The sequence below is a fragment of the Mycteria americana genome, chromosome 8 (genome assembly GCF_035582795.1).
Source record: "Mycteria americana isolate JAX WOST 10 ecotype Jacksonville Zoo and Gardens chromosome 8, USCA_MyAme_1.0, whole genome shotgun sequence".
NCBI lineage: Eukaryota > Metazoa > Chordata > Aves > Ciconiiformes > Ciconiidae > Mycteria > Mycteria americana.
The window spans coordinates 48,299,364-48,320,379 of NC_134372.1; the positions used below are offsets into that span (position 1 = coordinate 48,299,364).

Genomic DNA, 21,016 nt, shown 5'->3' on the forward strand with positions numbered 1-21,016 from the left:
CACCCCGCCCCAGCCGAGGGCCAGGACCCGCAGCGGGCGGGGCACACCGGGCTCCAGCCGGACCCGCTGCGGCACCGGGCAAGGCCGGAGGAGCCCCGGAACGGGTCTGATCCCCCGCAGCCCCCTCCCGGCCCCCCCACGTGCAGCCCCGCTATAGGGAGGCACGGCGCCTTTAAGAACCCCGTGGCGCCAATTCCATCCCACGTGACCCCTCCCGGCCCTCGGTGGGCGGGGCTGTGGCCGCGCGGGTTCCCGCCAAGAGGCTTTGGCGCGCGCGGTAGCCGTTGCACGTGTCAGCGCGCCGGGACCAGCACCAGGACCGGGATCAGTACCGGGACCGGGACCAGCACCGGGACCGCCGCCGCCATGGCCCAGCTCCGCCTCACCGACTTCTTCGGCCGCACCAAGGCGGCTACCGGAGCCCCGGCCAAGCGCGGCGGCGGCGGCCACCGGCTCAAGGCCGCCCTTGCCGGGCCCCCGGTGCACCGGGAGGCGGAGGAGGATGGTGCCCCGGCGGGGCTCAGCGCCCACCCGCCGCCGCTGCCCGGCTCGCCGCGCACCCCGGCCCGCGGCGGCTCGCCGGCGGTGCGGGGGCTGGCGGGCAGGAAGCGGAGCCGCCGGGAGATGGAAGCGGAGCCGCCGGCCGGGGCCCGGCCCGGGGAGCCGAGCGGGAAGTCGGCGCGGAAGAGGCTGGAGCTGCACCGGGATGCGGAGCCGGGGCCGCCGGCCGCGGTAGGGAGCTGCCGGGGTCGGGGATGCGCCGCTCCCCCGGGCTGCGGCCCTGAAATGGGGATGCGGGGGGGGGGGGGGGGGGGAGACCGTAAAACCGGGGCACTGTCTCCGGAGCAGACCCCCTCGCCCCAGGGCTTGACCCCCTCCCCTAGCGCAGCCCCCCACAGGGCAGAGACCCCCGCAGGGCGTGACCCCCTCCCCTAGTACAGACCCCCCCAGGGCTTGCCCCCCCTTCTCCTGATGCAGACACCCCCCCCCCCCCCAGGGCTTGCCCCCCCCCTTCTCCTGATGCAGACACCCCCCCCCCCAGGGTTTGACCCCCTGCCCCTGGTGCAGACCCCCCTATGGCTTCCCCCCCAGTGCAAGGCCTTGGGGACACACACACACCGGGGAGGGGGTCCCGGCGGGTGGGTTTCCCGCACATCCCCGGGCTAACGCTCCTCTGCTTCCTCGCAGGCCACCAGCCCCTCGCCTCCGGCCACTGCTCGGCCCCCGACGCTGCCCTCGCTGGACCCAGCAGCGGACCCCCCGGCCAGCACCACCCGCTCCCCCTGCCAGGGGCAGGACGGGGGGACACAGCCCGGCACAGCCCCCTCGGGGACAACCAGGCGCCTGCAGCGGGTACGGGACAAGCCTGGCTTTCTGCTCCCATTTTTTGTGTCTCTTCTGCTGTCTGAGCCCTGCTCTGACCATGTGCCCCCTCCCCACCCAGGAGGACCTGGCCGGGCTGCGGTGCCGCCTGCGGAGGGTGAAGGCGCTGGCCCAGCTGGCCCAGTTGCCACCCGTCCCCGCCGGGGCCAGCCCCGACCTGCAGAGCGGCCTGGAGCGAGCGCGGCAACTGGAGCTGCGGATCCGTGAGAAGAAAGCGGGAAGCGGAGCCACGCCGGGAGCGCGGTCATCTGGGGACGCCGGGGCGGCAGCTCCCGCGGCAGAGGCCGGGTGAGGAGCGGCTTCGGGGATGCAGCCCCAGATGGGAGGGGAAATCGGGGCGTCCCGGTGACTGCCACAGCCCTCCTCCGCTGCTCAGCCCTGCGGCGGTTTTGCCAGGGGTCTTCCCACCCCAGCGAGGGGGGTGTGGGGGCTCTGCGGGAGCGCTGGACCGGCCCCGCTGTGGGCAAAGGGCTTCTCTGAAGCATTCGAGTGTGGTCTGAGCCACCCTGGCTCTGCCACGAGTGCTGGGGCGTCCCCGTCCCCAGGGTGGGTGATGTGACCCAGGTACTGGCACAGGTCGCTCAGAGAAGGGTTTGGGGATGGGGAGAGGAGAGCGGTCTCTCCAAACCGGGGTGGGCACGCAGCTCTGAGGTCAGCCCTGTCGGCAGTGGGACCCCCGTCCTGGCCGGTCTCGGTTCCCAGCTGCGCCCTTGGGGCCGTCCCAGCACCACGTTCACCATGCCCGGTGGCCGTTGTGTGCTGGGGGACGCTGACCCCTCTCCTTTCCCGGCAGCGAGAAGGTCCCCGCGTACCAGCGGTTCCACACCCTCGCGCAGGACCTGCCCCCGGGGCTCACGCTGCCCTACAAGTTCAAGGTGCTGGCGGAGATGTTCCGTAGCGTGGACACCATCGCCGGGATGCTCTTCAACCGTGCCGAGACCATCACCTTCGCGAAGGTCAAGCAGGGGGTGCAGGACATGATGCGCAAGTAAGTTGGCAGCAGCGGGCAGCCCGTTTCGGGGTCCTGGCTGAGGATGTGGGGGCCGATGCCCTGGTGTCAGCCCTTGGGGTTCCTGACCTCGCCGGGTGCTGTTGCAGGCAGTTTGAGGAGCGGCACGTGGGGCAGATCAAGGCGGTGTACCCCACCTCGTACAGACTGCGCCGGGAGAAGAACGTCCCCACCTTCGGCAACGACGTGAAGAAGTCTGACTACCAGCTCACGCTGGAGCCGGTGCTGGGGGAAGGTACGTACGGCTTGGGGGGGACCTCCGAGAGCTGGGGCACGCTCGGTCCCGGCTGGGATCCCTGAATCCCCAGGGATGCTCTCTGCTTGGTCCGTTAGATAATCATCTGACCCATAAGGGCCTGAGTGTGTTGAAAGTGGAAAAACACTTTTGGGGTTAGGGAGGAAATGATAGGACGAGAGGAAATGGCCTCAAGTTGCGCCAGGGGAGGTTTAGGCTGGATATGAGGAAATTTTACTTCGCCGAAAGGGTTATCAAGCGTTGGAACAGGCTGCCCAGGGAAGCAGTTGAGTCCCCATCCCTGGAGGTATCTAAAGGACGTTTGGATGAGGTGCTTAGGGACATGGTGTAGTGGTGGGCTTGGTAGTGTTAGGTTTACGGTTGGCCTCGATGATCTGAAAGGTCTTTTCCAACCTCTACGATTCTGGGTGAGTGGGAGGATGATAGGCAGCGATTGTGGCAGCGACTCGGCCCCACGGCGAGGCTCTGATCCTGTCCTTCCCGAGGCTCTCGAGGTTTGGGCCCTGGCACGGTGTCACTGCGCTTTGCCGAGATGCCACACGGGTGACGCTCGTGTCTCTCCTGGCAGAGGAGAAAGTGGATGGCCGCCCGCACTTGTCGGCGTCGCGCTTGCTGGAGCGCAGGAAGGAGTTCAATCGCAACCTGGTGAACATCGTCAAGCAGCACCACAAGGTGAGGCACCCTCCGCTTTTGGGGTCTGGGGTTGCTCTGGTCACTACGTAGAGAAGCGGGTGGAAGGAGCAGGCTGAAGGACATCGCTGGTTCCCGTGGGATGCTCTCGGTGGGCAGGCGTGGGTGGGGAGGATGGCAGCTGGAATCTCTCCTGGCTCTGAATTTCCTCCCGTGTTGCCAAGCGGTGCTGGGAGCACGGGGCAATGGCCGGCTCCCCCGTACCTGGCCCCCAGGTGCCGTGACGCAGCTCTCGCCCCTCTCTAGGCATTCCTGGCCGCCCTCAGCCCTCCCATGGTGGTGCCGGAGGAGAAGCTGACCCGCTGGCATCCCCGCTTCAACGTGGACGAGGTGCCGGACATCAGCCCGGCGGAGCTGCCGCGGCCGCCCCAGGAGGACAGGCTCACCACGGCCCAGGAGGTGCTGAGCACGGCTCGGGGGATGCTGACCCCCAAGGTGAGTCGGGACCGGGGTCTGGCTCCGTCTACGGCTGGCAGACCTCAAACCAGCCGTCCCTCTGGGAAGATGTTACCGGATAGGGTCGGGAAGGATCGTTTTGGAGCCGCAGGACTGGGAGCACTGTGAGATGTAGGCAGGTGGGAACGCAAGCCTGGCTGTTACCGCCGCAGGCTGCGGTGTAGGACTGGTTTCGGGCTAGAGGAGCCGTCGGCACTGACTTTGGGGCTGGGAGAGGAGATGAAGCACCCCGAGCTGTCCTCCGTGCAGGCAGGGATGGGTCAGGCGTGCTGGGCTTGCGGGGTGGTGGTGGGGGCGGTGGAGGGGAAACTTCTTCATCCAGCGCAAGTGGCTCCCAGCTGTAACCCAACTCCTCCTCCCTCTTCCACATGAGCAGATGGAAAAAGCTCTTGCCAACCTGGCCTTGAGAACCGCTGAAGCCAGTGCGGGGGAACCGGTGGTTTCCAAAGCACCGTCCCCTGCCAGCACCTCCAGCGCTCTGAAAGGGGTGTCCCAGGCCCTGCTCGAGAGGGTGAGTAATTCGGTCCTGGCCGTAACGCCCGTGCTGGGGGGAGCTGCCTGCGTCTCACCCCATCTTCTCTGCTCCCCAAGATCCGGGCGAAGGAGGCGCAGAAGCTGCAGGCGCTGATGACGCGGGACCCGCGGCAGGAGGAGCGGCTCGCCATGCTGGGGCGGCTGCCGGCCATGGCCCGCATCCTGCGCAACGTCTTTGTGGCCGAGAAGAAGCAGGCGCTGACCATGGAGGTGGCTTGTGCCCGCATGGCCGATAGCTACGACGTGCAGATGCCTCCCGGTAGGAAAGCGGAGTGGGGGGGGGTCTCTTCGCCGGCGCAGGAGGGTCTTTGCGGGAGGAAGGGGCTGGGGAGCTGAGCTCTGACCCAGCGGCTGCCGCTCCTTTTTGCAGGCGAGATGGAGAAACACTTGCGCCTCTTCGCAGAGCTGCTGCCCGACTGGGTGGGGATCCACGCCATCAGGACGGACACCTACATCAAGCTGGACAAGGGGAAGGACCTCGGCCTCGTCACGGAGAGGCTCGCCAAGGCGGCAAAGGAGGCAGAAGCCCTCTGAGCCCCCCAAGGGTCGAGGCTTCCGCTGTGCAATCTCCTCTCGATGTAGCAAATCCCGACTGCGCTCCGGGATCTGGTGTGGGCTGACGGGAGGCTCATCCTCAGGGATGTCTGAGGAAGAGCAAAATGCCTTAATTTAATGAATTCATCTGCCAGCGTCCACGAGGACCGTAGCTCCCCTAACCCTCGAGTTGAAGGCAGGCAGTCCTGCGTCCTGGGGTGACGATGCAAGCGGTGAAGAGAAGCCCATAACCTCTTCTTGGCTTTGCTGTGTTCTCCTGAAGGTTTCCTGCAGGAGGTTTCTTCCATGAACTGGGCCCTGGTGAGGTGGAGGCAGGACTGGGCAGGGCGAGAGGGTGACAGGCAAGAAGGAGCGAGAGAAGAAGTCACAAATTGATGTTTTTGGAGCTCTGGGTCTTGTTCTGTTTTTAAGGGAGGGAAAACGCATCTCCAGCGCTCGCTGGAAACAACTACAGGACTTGTCAAAACATATTTGTATTAAATGTTTTAATATAGCTGAGTGGTGGTAACCCAGCACTCTTCCTCGGTGAGCTGCCTGGCTGCGCCGCGTTCGCCCTGTGGTTCTCCATGGCAATTGGCGCCGGCCGGCACACGCAGGGAAGGGTTGGGTCGTCATCCAGCTCCTGGAGAAAGACTTACTGGAAAAAGTGAGCGTGGGTTTGCAGGGACCTGAATGCAGCTTTTGTAAATAGAGAACTGCGGAGCGGCTCCCGTGGGGACAGGAGCAGGCAGGGCTGGGGGTGGGCATGGCGGGGGGGGGGGTGTCCCAGGGGAAAAGTCTGGGTCGCTTGGCTGAAGTGGCTCGGGAAGGGGGACAAAGAGGGTGCCGATTTGCTGCAGAGGTGCCGGCATGGCCCAGCGCCCAGGTCAGGTCAGCGCTTGCTGCGGGACGGGCAGCGTGGGCACGGGGGAGGAGGTGGGAGCTGCCCAGTGCCAGCATCGGGCACACCTCGCACGGCTTTCTGAGCCAAACTGGGCTGGTTTTAGCGTGGGATGTCAAGGACTCGCACGGAAAGGTGACTGTCCTTCATCCCTGGGGGTGCGGGACCACGCTGGCCTGGGGAAGCTTCCCCAGCTAAAGCGCTGCTCTGAGGCTGGCAGCATCGGTGATGGAGGGAGCAGCCAGGCTCTCATCCCCCCAGGACCCTGCCTGCTGTCATGCAGGCCAGTTGGCCAGCACTGCTGGCAGGAGGTAGCCCCGTTTCCAGGGAGGAGGGTTCAGACCCAGCCCAGAGGCTGGAGGGATGCACGGGGCTGGGGTGAACGGACCTCAGGAGCTGGTTTCAGCAGCCTGGCAGGCACAGGCGTGCCCCAGGGGAGCTCGCAGCGAGCTCCCGTTCTGCTGCTTGGGACAAAAACCTTCTCTGTCAAAAACCTGTCTCTACAAGCAGTTACATCAACCGTTGCTCACAGCCCGGCCAACGTGAAGGCACTGTCCCTGGATTCCCTGATGTCACCCCTTGGCCCTGCACGCTGCCAGCTCTGGCACCGGCAGGGCTTACGCTCGCTTCCACAGCGCGCAGCTGCTTTCCACGGCTCTTTGGGGTGGAACTAATTTTTCCCTTCTCTACCTCGCAGCAGGGACCCTTCTCCTTGTGCCAAGTATGCGTGCAAGGCGCTGCCTCCCTTGGCTCCACGCAGGGGCTGGCTGTGAAAACAAGTGCCCTGGGGTAGGTTTCTCCCAGGGGAATGGTGTTTCTCAGCACAAACTGAGCAGCCACTGAAGTGGCTTTTCAGGAAACGGTGATAAAAATAGCTATAATAACCCTTACAAGTGTAAGGGCAGGGTCTGCAGCATCCCCACGCACCGGGTGGGGAAGGTGAGCTGAGCTGTGGGGGCTTGGTCTACGCTCCCACCGGCACTGGGCACTTCCACTGCAACCCAGTAGGACCAGCCTGGGTACCCCCCTCCAGCTAGAGGTTGGTGCCAGGCACAGAGAAAAGATACCTGAGCTGCCTGGTGATTCCAAGTGATTCCTTCCGCGCATTTGGGGTGGCAAGGGGGAGCTCACGCCACAGCCTTGCTCTCCACTGACAGCCTGGGTTTGGAGGAAGACACTCACAAGGGTAATCAATGGCTTCAGCTACTGCAAGAACAGCTCTGAGACAGTTTAGAAAAAATAAAAATAAGTCCACATTTATTTTACCAGCAAGTTCAGCCCGTGCTAGGACAGGGACACAGTCCCTAATGTTTTCAGGCATGTGAAAGTTTTGGCACACTGGGTTTTAGCCGCTCCTGTGACCAAACTGAACCATGCTATAGGGAGCACCTCCAAACCCCACTTCATCCATCACACAACCTAAGTGAGACTGCCGGAGCTTGGCTGCAAGCAGAACGCCTTTTCTGTGGCCTTACCCGATGCCAAACACACCAACAAGAGCAGGCTCTAAACTGGCATTGTCCTTTCAACATCCTGATGCCCCAAGAAGAACACGGCGGAGGGGAGCCAGCAGCACAGGGAGTCAAACGTGTTGCAGGAGATGGGGAACTTGTGCTGAACAAAAGCTGCCAGCCCTGGCTGGAGCTGCAGGCTTTGGTAGGTGCTTCTGGCCAGTGCTGCCGGGCCCCCTTCCTCACCGCCCGTGCGCTACTCCTCATGATGTAGATTGCTCTTAGTTTTGCAAAACCCACTGCTAAGAACTACCCTGGACCGAGGGAAGGCAGACGGCTTCCTACAACGGAGACCCTCAGCTTTCTGCGGTCTCAAGGGAAGGAGACCACGAGCCGAGCTGCAAGCTGATGTGGTGTTTGAGCTCATCTATGGCAGCAACCTCCGCTGCACTGGCAGTGGCTGCCTCCTGATTTCAGGGCACAGGGCTGGGCAGGCGCTTAATTCTCCTTAACAAGCACCAGCCTAATGTAAGAGCAACCTATTCTCATGTGAGCAACAGCAGATGGCAACCAGACCGTCCTCTGAGGTTAAATACAGAGAGATTTATCCCTTAGACAAATAATCACTTTTTGCCCATCTTCTGTGTTTCTTTGGCAGACTTTTAGCGGGTTCCTAAGAGGCTGACCAGGCACGGCTCAGCCGAAAGGGAACGCTGGGCCCCCAAAGCTATCAGACTTCTCCTGCCTCAGCAGCAGTATTTTCACTTTGGTCTCTTAAAAAGAATCCGTGAAGCTGCATCTTGGTCTCCATCCCCAAAAATGATCAGGCTGTTCCCTCTTCCCAAAAGGATGAACTCCAGAAAGGATCCTTACACTCAACACACCTTAATCTGTGGCTTGGAAAATAAAGAGGACTTACAATTGTATAGCATCTGGCCAGGGTCAAAACTGTGGGTTCCCCCCCTGCCCACCCCCTCATGACATCGAGAAAGAGTCACTGAATAAAGCCCAAACTTGTGCACAGCTCCGGGCGTGCATTCCCTTCTCCCAGCTCCTCCTCAGTCATACTGCAGCAGAGAGTAGAAAGGGATGGACTTGAGCTTTTCCGATCCTTTCAGGAGTTTTAACTCTATGATCACCAGGCACTCCAGGACTTCAGCCTTCAGCCTCTTCATCAGCTCGCAGGCTGCGCACATGGTACCTGCACGACACAGGGGTTGAGCAGAAACATCGTCACTCGAGGAGCAGTGACGAGATAAGCTCCAAAGGCCTGCCGCTCCCTCCCTGCTGCTCCCAACGCACGCGCACGTGGGTTACACGTGCTAGAACACCGTCTCTCACCTCCAGTTGCAAGCAAGTCATCTACAATAACTACTTTTTGTCCCGGTTCCACGGCGTCACTCTGGATTTCGAGTTCAGCCTGCAGGGTGGAAAGAGTAGCTTCATTTTAGTCTTGCCTTACAGAGAAACGCTTCACAAACTGCTAACACATGGTGGAATGCAGACAAGTCTTCAGCGAGATCAACCTTAACACTCAGCACCTAAAACCCCAAAAACACATACTTCAGCTACAGGGGAGCGCCATGGAAATATATAGCGGGTTAGGTGATTGCTGGGCCAACCCTCTGGCACGTCAAGATCCTGAACATTCGTCAAGTGAGTTATGGTCCCATCGTGAAACCTTATCCTGAAGGAGTTCTCCGTTGGGGAAAATCTCCTGTAATGCACTGGGCTGGAGCGCTCTGCCCTGACAGCACGGCCAAGCCAGATCCAAACTGTCACAGGCACGTCCTGTGCGAGATGAACTTGTCCCGTGGAGAAGTTGGCCCAAACAATCCTCATCAATAATGCCTAGGTTTGGTGTTTCTGCTGCCGGTCCCTGGCTGCCGTTAGTTACCAGCGGTAGCGTGTTATTAGGTTTACGCCTCTGCTCTTTAATCAGAGAGGCGGCGGTGTTACGGGGCGAGGACTCCGTTTTGAAGCCATGCAATAAAGGCGTTTACTTATAGCACTTACTGGAAGAGTGGGAAACTCACTTCATCTTCATGCCCCTGAATTCAAGCCAAAGAAAGCAATTTAGCACCAAGTCTTATCACCTCCCACAAAAATCACAGCAGGGCTCGCTGACACAAGCCGCGTGTCCGTGGCTCGGGGAGGGAGCCGCCGTGCCGGGGTACGGTGAAGCTCAGCGCCGCTCCTGAAGTTTGTGCCGTGCCAGGCTGCCTGCGGCATCAGCACTGGCTGCGAAACCCAGCTTGGGGACCACCCCGCTGGTTTTATCACCCTGTCCCCTTTGCTGACACTCCCTGGCCCTCCCTCAGCCAGCCTGGAGACCCTCTTCTCCTCCCCAGGCATTACCTTGCCATACTCGAGGGCGTAGGAGACCGACTCGGTCGGACCGGGAAGTTTCCCCTTTTTCCGTATCAGCACGAAGCCGACCCCCAGTCTCTGAGCCAGGGGGGGGCCTATGAGGAAGCCACGGGAGTCCAGGCCTGTGGGGAGCAGAGCAGCACAAATACTCAGAACAGAGCCATTCGACTGGGGGTGTCTTTGCACGATACCCCAGGTTTATCTTCCTGTGTTCAGGGGGGTCTCTAGAAGCAATTTGCTCTTACAGCCATTTCTACGGGTCGAAAACACACACCACACTCCTGCACTGCCCGTGTTCGCCAAGACGCGCTGCTGACGGGCTGCGGGGCGCCGCACCGATCCCTCCATCAGCCCATTTTGCCTCCCCTCTTAGCTCTTCTTCTTAGAGATAAGCTCGGATAAGCCCTTGTATCAGTTTGGCCACACAGCCAGGGACTTTGCACCACTGGGGGACAGACTTCGGTTATCATGAGGCACTTGGCCCAGGTTTGGTCTAGACTCCTTGAGCTCCGGGCTATCGCCCAGCCGCAGCGCTGCCTACCTCAGCACTTCCACTCTCAGCCTCTCATAGGTGTGTTGCGAGGCGTTATCACCACAAAGGCTGTTTCTGGTGGCTTGAAAAGGCCCCGAGAAGGAAAACATGCTGGAACAGGGTCTGCCTGCCGTGGGGACTGCGCGAGACCTTCCAGGCACGCCTGTAAGACTTTACGTCAGACTTTCAGTACTCCCCGACTCTTTTTTTAAATGATGAAAGCAACGACTTATGAAACCGGCACTGAAGTATCATCAGATGGCACGTGCCACCTCCAAAACCAGTATTTCAGGAAACTACAGAAGTAAGTTAAGGGTATAACCTGTCCCGGTGTTACCGTACGGTAGAGGCCAACGTTCGGGTGGCTCTAACGTCCATGGCCTACAGTGTGTTAGCAGCGGAATCTCCCCACGCTTCCCGCCCGGGCAGCCTGAGGACAGGGTGCTCCGCACTGGCCTCAGAGATGTTTCAACCAACAACTCACCCGCAATAAAGTCGATCTGGGGGAAAGATGCCCTCAAATGATCTTCCAGAAGATCAATCAAAGTCCTGAAAGCTGCGGGATCCTTCAGCAAGGGGCTGATATCGCTGCAAAGAGAAAGGAGAGCGGTTAGTTAGCTAGCCTAAGCCCAGGGGAAGCGGGTCCTGCCTTGCGCTGGCAGCAGGCGAGGGGAAGGATGGGGAGCGAGGAGAGGAGCTGGCTGCAAGCCCCGGCCCCGGCCCCGGCCCCGGCCCCATCCCCGCCCGCACCGGAAGAGCACGCCGGGCACCGGGAAGTCGGGGAACGGCCGCACCCGGTCCCGCAGCCGCCGCAGCCGCTCCTCGCTCATGGCGGCCCCGCTCTGCGCACACCGCACCGCGCAGCGCCGGCCGGGCCGGGCCGGGGCGGGGCTCCCGCCGCCCCCGGGGAAGGCCTGCACGGGGCGCCGGCGCCTCGGCCTGGGCCGCTCTGCCAGCCGGGAGCGTGCAGGCCTGGCACCCCGGTGCTCGGAGCCCCGGCCCCCCCCACCCCCCCCCGGTGCACGGAGCGCTGCTACACCGGGATACCGAGTCCTGACCCACCCCCCGGTGCACGGAGCTCTGCTACACCGGGATACCGAGTCCTGACCCACCCCCCGGTGCGTGGAGCGCTGCTACACCGGGGTACGGAGTCCTGACCCCCCCCCGGTGCACGGAGCTCTGTTACACCGGCGTACCGAGTCCTGACCCCCCCCCGGTGCACGGAGGTCTGCTACACCGGGGTATGGAGTCCCGACCCCCCCCCGGTGCATGGAGGTCTGCTACACCGGGGTATGGAGTCGTGACACACACCCCCCCCCCCGCTCCCGTTGCATGGAGCCCTGACCCCGCGGTGTATGGAGGTCTGGTACCCCGGTGCATGGAGCCCTGATCCCCCCTGAGCATGGAGCCCCGATACCCCTGTGCACAGAGCTCTGGCACCCCGGGGCACAGAGCCCCAATCCCCTCGGTGCATAGAGCTCTGGCACCCCAGTGCACGGAGCCCCAACCCCCCCAACTCTGGGTGCACAGAGCTCTGGTACCCCGACACACAGAGCCCTCATCCCCCCAATGCATGGTGCCCTGCTTCCCTGGAGCATGGAGCCCAGGTATCCCCAGTGCACAGCACCCCGGTACCTCGAAGCGGGGAGCCCCGATACCTCCATGCACGCTGCACGGTGCTCTGTAGCCCGGTGCACAGAGGCTGGGTGCCCCCGCTGCATGGAGCCCAGGTACCCCAGTGTATGGAGCCCCACTTTCCCCTCTGAAGAGTGCTCTGGTACCTGCAGCGTGTGGAGCTGTATTTCCCCAGCGCATGGGGCCCTGGGACCCCGCCTCGCCCCAGCCAGCTTCGGAAAGGAGTCCCGTGCCCAGGGGTTACCCTTCCACCCCCCTTCACCCCTCCTCAGCGCTTTGCAGAGATAGTTTAGTCCTAACAACCTTGCTACTTCCTGCTTTTCTGTCCCTCGTCACCTCTTGTGAACTCCTGCAATCGCGTTTTGCGTTTGTTAAAACCGTTGGTTTGGGTTACGCTCACGGGGGATGATAACACAGCCGGTCTGAGTGCCCTGGGTCCTGGACTAACAGCTCAGCGGCTATTGGTGTCACTCATTCGTACGGCAGGTCAGGACACCCTCACACAGCTCCTATCTCCCATCGCCTGATGGGTGAATAGCCATTTGTCCATGCAAAATCCCTTGTGGGCAGGAGACGTACTGCTGAATGAGCAGAGAGCTCCTCTTACATCGGCAAACACGACTTGGATCTGGACCAAATGCATCTGGGTACAACCCGCTGCAAAAAGCAAAGGCAGTTCTAGCACGCAACACCCCTGGCCGAACTCAGTGCTTGCTGCTGATAGCTGCCATGGGGACAGCTCAGCTCCGTGCCCTCCAGACAGCCCTCAGGGTCTGTCTTCGAGGTGCGTGCCAGCGTGCCAGCAGCTATCCAGGTATTTTGCAGTGACTTGGTGCGGACCCCGTGGGCTGGGTGCTCAGGGCTGCGGCAGCCTGGTAACGAACGCAGGAGCTGCTTTCTCCTACTCTTGCTGGACCAGTCGCTCCCAACGGCCCCGTGGGTCCTTCCAGCTACGAGAAGTGGCTCTTGCACAGGAGGAGCAACTTAGCCGTGACGGGCTCATATGCGCAGCACGGCTCAAGAGACACCCGATTCTGCCCGCATCCCAGCGTCCGACACGTCCTGTGTCATTGCGTAGTTCCCAGTGCTTGGTGCAAACCCTCGGGAATCATTTGCCGGACACCGAATCCTCCACTGCTCTATTTTCTTCCTAATTCATCTATAGACAGCAAAAGGCAGCGGTTTAATGGATGTCTGCCTGAGGTGCGAACGAGACGAGCTGAAGGCCAGTGCAAAGGTTGCTCCCGTTCTCGTTAAGCTCTCTATTGCCAGAGACAGCCCGTGCAGGAGGTCAGCGTGCCTCCTTTCACAACCATTCCCTTAAGACTAAGATTTTCCCTGAAGTCAGATTATCTCTTTGGCACCAGAAAAATCCTCTCTAGCAGCTGTTCCAGTGAAGCAAACACGGAGGAAGCACACGGCCTTCCACTGGAACAGGGGCTTCGCAACACCCTCGCTCCCTTGGATGAACTGGAAGGGTTTCTCTTGCAACCTTACCAACCGTGATACCGGGCAATGAGCTATTCCAGCACCTCCTCTTCTTCCTGGCGGATGGAAGTGATGGAATTTATCTGCCTACCCATGGAAATAAGCAGGAGCTGGGAAAGGGCTCTTTCGCAGCCTGCCTGCAGCGCAAACACCAGGCACCCCTGCCTTCTGCCTCTCGCTAATGGAGGAGCCGTAAGCTGGGGTCTTCACCACACTTTTCTTGTTTGTGACCCTCCCGACACCACCGTTACTAGCAGAAGAGACCGCCACATTTTTCTGGAGGCTAAGCGAGGTTCCCAGGTCCCTCATGCCAACCGACCCCAGGCAAACCAGCAGCTCTCACCAGGACGAGCTGCCGAGGGCTCCCACCGGTCCCTTCGCGTCCAGCAGCCGGGTGAAGCAGCAGCTGGGGGGATCTCTCCTCCTCTGCTGCGGGATCAGGCCTCTCAGACACCATCAGTTCTGCCAGGAAGAGCATAAAGGTTACACCAAATCGGACTTCCAGTGATTCAGCTGCCAGAAATTACGCCACATGCCAGCTCGGGTTTAAAAAACAACATTTCTCAGATCTCTGACAGAACTTCACCTCATTAATCCTCCATTTCAAAGGATATGAATTGCACCTACCAGTACAGACTGGTTTTTAACATCCAAAGTAAAGTAGTTTTCCCTGTAATTGTTCAACCTTTCAAACAACTGTGCTGACTCCTACTGCAATTTCCATCTGAAAAGAACTTTCCTAGGACCGATTTCCAAATGTGATGTCAAAGGACTTCGGCTCTGGAATATCACCGGGGAGGTGTCTTGACATCCGCTTGCGGCTCGGAGAGGTTTAGGGCTGTTCTGTGCCTGGCGGAGGAACCACCGCCCGGGATCTGGACCCCCCCGAGGGTACCGTAGCAGGGGGACACTGGCTTTGCCTCTCTTGGACACAGACCTAATCAGTGATTTAAAAGTACTTTCAGAGCCTGATATGAGAGATGTTATTAGCTGGTGAACACAGAAACTGGGGGTATAAAAGCTTGAGAGCTAGCTCTAATCAGCTTAACCACGCAATTAGAAGAGCTGTGCTGAGTATGGAAGTTTCTGTTCCGTTAAGGATTTTAAAACTTCAGTGTGAAGTGGAACAAAATGCCCAAAATTTCAACATACCCCACAAGGGGAAATGAGAACGAAAATTTCCTTTCAAATCCGCTGGAACGTTTCGTTTCAATTTCAGCTTTAGAAACGCATGCACTTTAAACCCATTTTTTTTTAAATCTGAAATATCTTATTTCAACAGCAGAAGAACGCAGTTCCCCGGCCAGCTCCCTGGGCTCGGGACCGAAGCGTCCGTACTGAATAACAAGCTAGCTTTGTCCCCCCTAAAAGAGGCGAAAGCATCGAGAACCCACTCTGCCCTTCCACAGCTGAACACAGCCCCTCCTGCCCGCTGCAGCAGGCTGGATCAGGCCCTGGAGAAGACACAAACCCCTCTCTCTCTGGCCAGCCGGGCAAGCCAGGAGGGGATTTTGAGTCCGATCCAGAACTAATGGATTTGGCACGCATTCCCCGCTGCTGGCGAACGGGCCGACGGGCTTTTCGGCCCCTATCCCTTTCAGATGGGAATCGTGCTACCAACCTACATATCGCCCAGAAGGGTATTAAGTGACTCCAGGAGGGACTAAAGGCATAGAGAGCTGCCAGATTGGCTCTCTGAGAAGTTGGATGGCAGAGGTTTTTTTACGCTCCTAAGAGACCACAGGCTTTTGGCTGGGGATCCACCTTTATTTAGGATTTATATAATCCGAACTAGACTTCGAGCAACAACAAAACTATAAACGGTGGAAGGGGATATAAAGAAAACAGGCAAATGGAGTCTTTTCTCAGTGTTTAAAATAGCCAGTTTCCAAAGGAAAAAAAGAACCTAAAATGAGATTTCAGTTCTTCCCTTACAACTGTTCTTAAAAACTAACAGTTCAATTCAAGAGGCACCGCCATGTCGCTTGCTGATAACAGATGAAAAACTCACATCAAATACTATCAGAAAACAAAAGCAAAAGTCTACTTCCAAGTATTATAACTGTTAAGAGAAATGGAAAACAAGCCACTCTAACTGCAAAACAGTTATTTGGATACTGAACAAGCACTCAAGAGTAACTCTTGGAGAGTAAAAGTACATGTAGTTTGTAAAGTTTCCCAGTGCCGAGGACAACAGCAAGATCCCTGGGGAGAGATTTCTCGTCTGGCTGTGCTGAAGAGGCTGCCGGCAACTCTGCAGACAATAAACTGCCTCCCAGCACTGCCTTCCCTTCCAAAGCCCCGATTCAAACCATTCTCACCTCCAAAAGGTCCTTCTTCATGAAAATTACTTCGCATGGTGACTGCAAAGATGTCCTCACTGGAAAAAAAACAGTATTCTCCAACCTTTGGGAGATCCTCATCGCGTTCGCTTCGCTTTACGCGAAACCAGGAGGCTTTTGGAAGCTGTCCACCGCGTTCGGGAAAGGCTCTACTCGGCAGGTACCGAGAACTGGCAGCTTCCACGCGGCAGCGAGCGTCCCAAGTTCAACAGCCTTCTTCTTGCCGATATTAGTTCCAGTTTCTTTAGTAAAAGCCCACTGTCATCCTCAGCACTTGCCTGAAAACTCAGTCCCCAGACACAGCGTAGTGTTTTATTAGCAAATACGTGGGTATCGCTCGCTCTCGTTCCGAACTTGCCCATTTTCACATTTATTACTGTGTTCCTCAGCTTCCCATTTAAAATGCAGAGGCATGTTATCTTTCATCACTGCACTCAATACAGTTTGCAGGGCATTAACCTTGCTTCTAAGTGTTTGGAATTGATCTTCTGGTTTCCAATTCCAGTGTTCAGATCCCCAAATTGTTGGTCCACAGAGACTAATTTGCCACCGAAATAATCCATTTGTCGCTGCAGGATTTTAAATCAAGGCTCCATTTTTGCAGCCATAGACTGTAAATGCGGTAGGACTTTTTCCACGATTATTAGTTACATCAATTTCAGAAGCTTCTCTGCATGGAAAGTGGGATGATAACACAGCCTCAGGGGCAGAGCAGGGAGACTCGAGAGGCTCAGCTAATTGGAAATTAAAGGCAAGAAAGAAATTCCTTGGACTCGTAGCCCAAGCAGATATTAAGCTTTTAGCGTTTAGCAGACGTATTTAAATATAAAGAAAGGAACATCACATAGAAGCAGTCTTAGACAGACATCATCTTTCCTTTAGCTCTTATGTCTTGCAGCTTGAGAAAGGAAGCCACCAACAAGCCAGCTTCACTGCTGCAGGTCCCCGACCGGCCAGTAAACCCCACCAGACCCACTCCTCTATCGACCGCTATTGCACACCCAACCCCAGGCAGGTCGCGCAGGCAGCCCCTGCAAAGCCAACACCTGCCCCAGCACGGGCAGTTCGCAAAACCGGGCAACTATCACATGGACCAACTTCAGATCAGAGGCTCAGGATAATTATTAAGGGCAGACGTGGTAATAGATGCTGGCTGCTTTGTGACCCCAGGCGTGTATCGGTGGTTTTGAGCTGCCCCACGCTAAGGCTGCAGGCTGGCAGCGATCATCCCTGCGGCTGTGCCGGTGGACGCAGCCTCGGGCCACGTACGCCCCTGGTCCCTGCACCAGCCTCTGAATTGTACTCGGGCAGCTGTGTGGGCTGGGAAATTGATCCACGTTAAAAATAATACAGGGAAAACAAAACAAGCTATTTTTAACCCAAGTCAGTCCCATGATGTGGAAGGCGTATCTGTGAGACTGTCCCGAAGCAAGGTGTTATTCAGTCGTTTTACAGGTGCGCACAGACAAATCATGTAATGCTTTTCTGATAAATTAGTTTATTTTTCTTAATTAGTTCTTCACCTCACAACCTTAAAATCTGTACATCTTTGGGAAAGGCATCGATTTAAAATTCTTCCTAGCTATCCAGCTGTCAAACTACTATTCTTATTTAAATTTAAAGCAGTAGCTTCTTCACATTAAGCTTTGATCTTTTATAATAAATGGACATGAAGCAGATAATAAACAGACATCAAGTCAATTCACTTACAGCAGTCAGCGCTCTAGTGCAAAGTTTACATCCAGTATCTATGCACGGAGAGATTATTTCAATGAGGAATGAGGACTGTGTGTGCGCTGAGAACAGGATGGCTTGTCCAAGCAAGTTACACAGACGGGAAAAGCAGTATCTTCAAAACTGCAAGCTGTGAAAGAGTAAAGAATGAAGTGGCAGCCAGGCAGGCAGGGGACACGGGGTAGCAGGCATCCAGTATGCTCAGGATGTGCATACTGCAAATGCTAAGAACTGAGAAACGTGTCCGGGCTAGTGCTCAGACGATGAGCTGCGATCCTGCGATGTGATCTCTGAATAAGCAGCACGTAGAAAGACAAAGCGCTGTTACAATTCGCAGCAGACATGTTCATAACTATTTGAGGGCTGACAGCGATTTTCAGGGAGTTGCAGTGACAGACTCCCTCCTCTGGTGGTATCTTTATCTGCTGATAATAGTGAACTGCAGGGCTCTGAACACTTCTGGGTGACAGAAACACTAAAGCAGAGGTGGACAGCACCCGGAAAATGGGAAGTTATTGGTTTTGTCCGGTCCCCCATGCTGACAGACGCACACGACTGCTGCAAGTCCTCCTACCAGCCCTTCTCATATAGCATCACTGAAGAACAGGCTGATCAGAATCTCTCAAGACCTGAGCTATCCACACTATGTCAAAACAAGGAGAAATGTTATGGATTAACTGGAAGTGCCTTGATATACTGGAGAGACAATTAGGAACATCATAAGGCATCTAAGACATTTGGACTGTAAACAAACGCCATTTGCAGATGCGCAAACAGTGAGTTTCAGAGGCTCTGCCGGCCGATGAAATGTTGGCTGTGATTTCTGGTAGGTAGAACAGTAAGAGCCGACTCAAGTGCTGTTCTTATTACAATCTCATAGGATTATCCAGCTTCATGAGATAGACACTAGGAATTACTGTGGAGGGGATTACAGGTAGCATAAACCATGGGAACGGAAAGAATGAGAGCATTTGGGATTACAGGGCGGGTAAGAACAAGAAGTTGAGAAGCCCGTAGCAGGCAGGAGCACAGCAGTTACCGGAGAAGCAGAGTTCTCAACTGGTCTCAAGGCAGCCCCAAGCTTTGCTTGGGAAGGAAGTAGGGCTGTTTACAGGTACAGAGCACCTCGATTTTTCCCAAGGCAGCACAACGCCATGCGGAGAGGGCACGTGTACTGCATAAAACACTGGAGCGGCGGAAGCGGAGCTGTCGGTGGTGCAAACAGCAAGTTCAGGGTTGCTTCTAGCTACTGCCCTGAAGCCCCAGAGTAACCTTGCTCAGTTTTGTTTGAGACACGTCTGTTAGCAATAGCGAAGGGTGTGAAACGGGCTCAAAAGCAGATGAGAAATTTGCAATGTGAAATTGTGCAAAGGATTGGCATGTACCATGAACTCTGTTTAAAGAAGTGCTACACACAGGCTGTGGAAAGTTTGCACAAGGAGAATTCCTCAGAGAGCGTACACTGGAAACAGGGTCAAGAGTTAACATCTGATGTAAACGAGCATTTCTGAGGCTGCAGTTGGCTGGGCCCAGATCATGAGACTAGAAGCGTGACTTAAACCATATTTTGGACCCAGATTTTTGGAAATGAAGAAAACCCCTGAAATGAAAAACTGACCGCCAGCTCCCCAAGAACATCCTGCACACCATCAACAAGGCAGTACTTACATGAACGCTATCTTCAAATTTCTTTATACCATCCCCTAGGGAATGTTTGCAGCTACAGATGGAAGGAAGGCAGGGCATTCTCCCTGGAGCCAACGCCTTAGTCGGGAACAGGAGGGAGCACTTGTTTGCACCCAGCAATGCACAGCATCGGTCAGGGCTGTACAGCTGCACCCAGTACTCGCAAGTTTACAAAGAAAGGAAAAACAAGTTGGTGTCCAGAGTTCACAATGGAAATCAAATGTTAAATCAACAAGTTACAGGCAAACAAAACAAGGGCAGTTTGGGCAGGGTTTTCTGGCGGCTGCACGTTTCCTGAACAGTCCTCCATGGCTGCTGTTGGGGCATCCAGATGAGCAATGATTTGAGAGAGCAGGTTGGCTGGAAGGAGCAAGAGAAAAGCTATATCCATGGCATTTCTGAGGTGGTAGCAGAGCTGTGGTTGTCCAGAGAGCTTTTACAGTTGAAACAGTCTTCACTGAAAAGTTACCATTTACGGAAACAACTAAAACAACAGAAGAGTACAGGCTAAACCCTGAGCACTAGCAATATAAACACTGGCCCTTTTGGAAGAGCAAATGATGATATCATACATACATCACACCCTTCTTGTGTAAACAGGAGTGCCAACATGAGAAGACATGCTTTGTAAATCATATGTCCAGTTGGTTGTAGCTTTTCTGTGTAGCTCTTGAGGGCTGCAGAGAAGATCAGTGAGGCCAAAAGCACTTCTTAGGATCAGACTTGGGCGGTTTCAGGCACTTCCCTAGCTTCTCACAGCCTGGAGGAGACCAATTCTGTTAAAAACAAACACAAAATATACAGAAAGATGATTCATACCAACTATCTGCTGAGCCCTAACCCTGACCAACCCTTCCTGATTCTCGCAAAGACACTCTTTATGTCCTGCTTGAAAAACAAAACTCCTCTTGCAGCTAACGCTCCTGGGCTCATCAACTTCCCAACTCCAAATGCTATTAAAAAAAAGCTTTAGGAAAGCCTACAAATCCTTCTACAGCAGATGATTCCCTCTTCTGGGATACAGTGGTCTCTCCTGTACAAATGCAGTCTGCTAGAATTCTGATCACCTTCCTCTCTTTCCTGTAGTAGCATGGAGCAACCAGACCGTGAGGTTTTGGTGAAATCCCCAATTTTCCTGGGTTCCAGAAAAGAGTTATCGTTCTTAGCACTAAGATATCCATACACTTTCTTGAGGAAACAAGCAAAAAGCAACAGAAGGCCAAGGCTGAGAGAGAAAGAAGAATGCCTGTATTTTAATGAGCATTTTGATGGATGAATTCACGAACAGATGGAGTAGGAGGCATTTATAAGACAACTACTCCAGTGCATGCAGACCAAAACTACTTGCGTCCCTTGTTTCCATGTTTCTTGAACTACCTTTCTCCAATATGTGTACAACAGAGAAACGATGTCAGCAAGGAAACCCACTGCAAACCTCAGTTTCCAAAGGGATTAACGACAGAAGAAATTTGGATAAAAGAACTTTTTCAATTTCATTGGGGTTTTATCATTTAAAATTTGGGACTGCGATAATGTGAATAGCAGGTTACAATCCCCATTCTGCCTTCAGAAGTCTTTTGCATTCGTTCTCTGTCCCTCCCTCTCTCAAGGTCTTTCCATCCATGGGAGATTCCTGCTGTCGCCTATTAAAGGTCAGTTCAGCTCTGACCTATTGCCTTTCATTTTATTTATTTTTATCCTTCAACTATTTTACATTTTCTTGGAATTAAATTCCTATAGACTAAAAGAAAAGCTTAACCCCAGAAAAAATGCCAGAGCAGGTTTCTATTCCATACAGCTGACAACAGATGGCAGTGAGACACCAGCTATCTCTGCAGAAGGAGCAGACCACAGAGGGGAGCTTTGGCGGAAGGCACCTCACTGCACGAAGGGCTCCAGACGGTTTAAGAACAATTAATGATGTTTTCTAAATCCGTTTCTCAATTTAAAAATGCACAACCACCCCTGGAAATTTCAGATGCCTGATTGTCGTGGTTTAACCCCAGCGGGCAACT

General features: G+C 56.0%; 3 protein-coding genes across 7 annotated transcripts in view; 1 reads left to right on the forward strand and 2 right to left on the reverse strand.

Annotated features, from left to right (window-relative positions):
* The first annotated feature begins 220 nt into the window (after positions 1-220).
* CDT1 (chromatin licensing and DNA replication factor 1) lies at positions 221-5,529 on the forward strand. Of its 2 annotated transcripts, none has more exons than XM_075511083.1 (10): positions 221-732; positions 1,189-1,353; positions 1,445-1,671; positions 2,177-2,371; positions 2,482-2,627; positions 3,217-3,320; positions 3,585-3,773; positions 4,171-4,305; positions 4,386-4,587; positions 4,699-5,529. In XM_075511083.1, exons 1-10 carry the CDS (start codon positions 367-369, stop codon positions 4,860-4,862), a joined length of 1,893 nt encoding a protein of 630 aa, XP_075367198.1. In that variant the 5' UTR covers positions 221-366; the 3' UTR covers positions 4,863-5,529. The 2 variants fall into 2 exon arrangements, with proteins under 2 accessions (XP_075367198.1, XP_075367197.1); XM_075511082.1 differs by having other exon boundaries at positions 1,445-1,667; positions 2,170-2,371; positions 4,699-5,528.
* A 1,916-nt stretch (positions 5,530-7,445) lies between these two features.
* On the reverse strand, positions 7,446-11,024 carry APRT (adenine phosphoribosyltransferase). Its single transcript, XM_075511084.1, has 5 exons — positions 10,867-11,024; positions 10,601-10,704; positions 9,573-9,706; positions 8,556-8,634; positions 7,446-8,415 (listed from the first exon to the last, which is right to left on the reverse strand). The coding sequence occupies exons 1-5, from the start codon at positions 10,944-10,946 to the stop codon at positions 8,273-8,275; spliced, it is 540 nt and encodes a 179-aa protein (XP_075367199.1). The 5' UTR covers positions 10,947-11,024; the 3' UTR covers positions 7,446-8,272.
* A 2,589-nt stretch (positions 11,025-13,613) lies between these two features.
* GALNS (galactosamine (N-acetyl)-6-sulfatase) overlaps positions 13,614-21,016 on the reverse strand; it is a 52,817-nt gene continuing 45,414 nt past the window's right edge. For 2 of the 4 annotated variants that reach the window (XM_075511085.1, XM_075511086.1), the window contains exon 14: positions 16,950-19,777. In XM_075511085.1, coding sequence (XP_075367200.1) covers positions 19,691-19,777 — 87 coding nt within the window. In that variant the 3' untranslated portion in view covers positions 16,950-19,690. Of the gene's footprint in view, positions 13,702-16,298; positions 16,316-16,949; positions 19,778-21,016 lie in introns of those variants that run through there. The other 2 variants (XR_012776979.1, XR_012776978.1) reach the window with 2 other exon arrangements.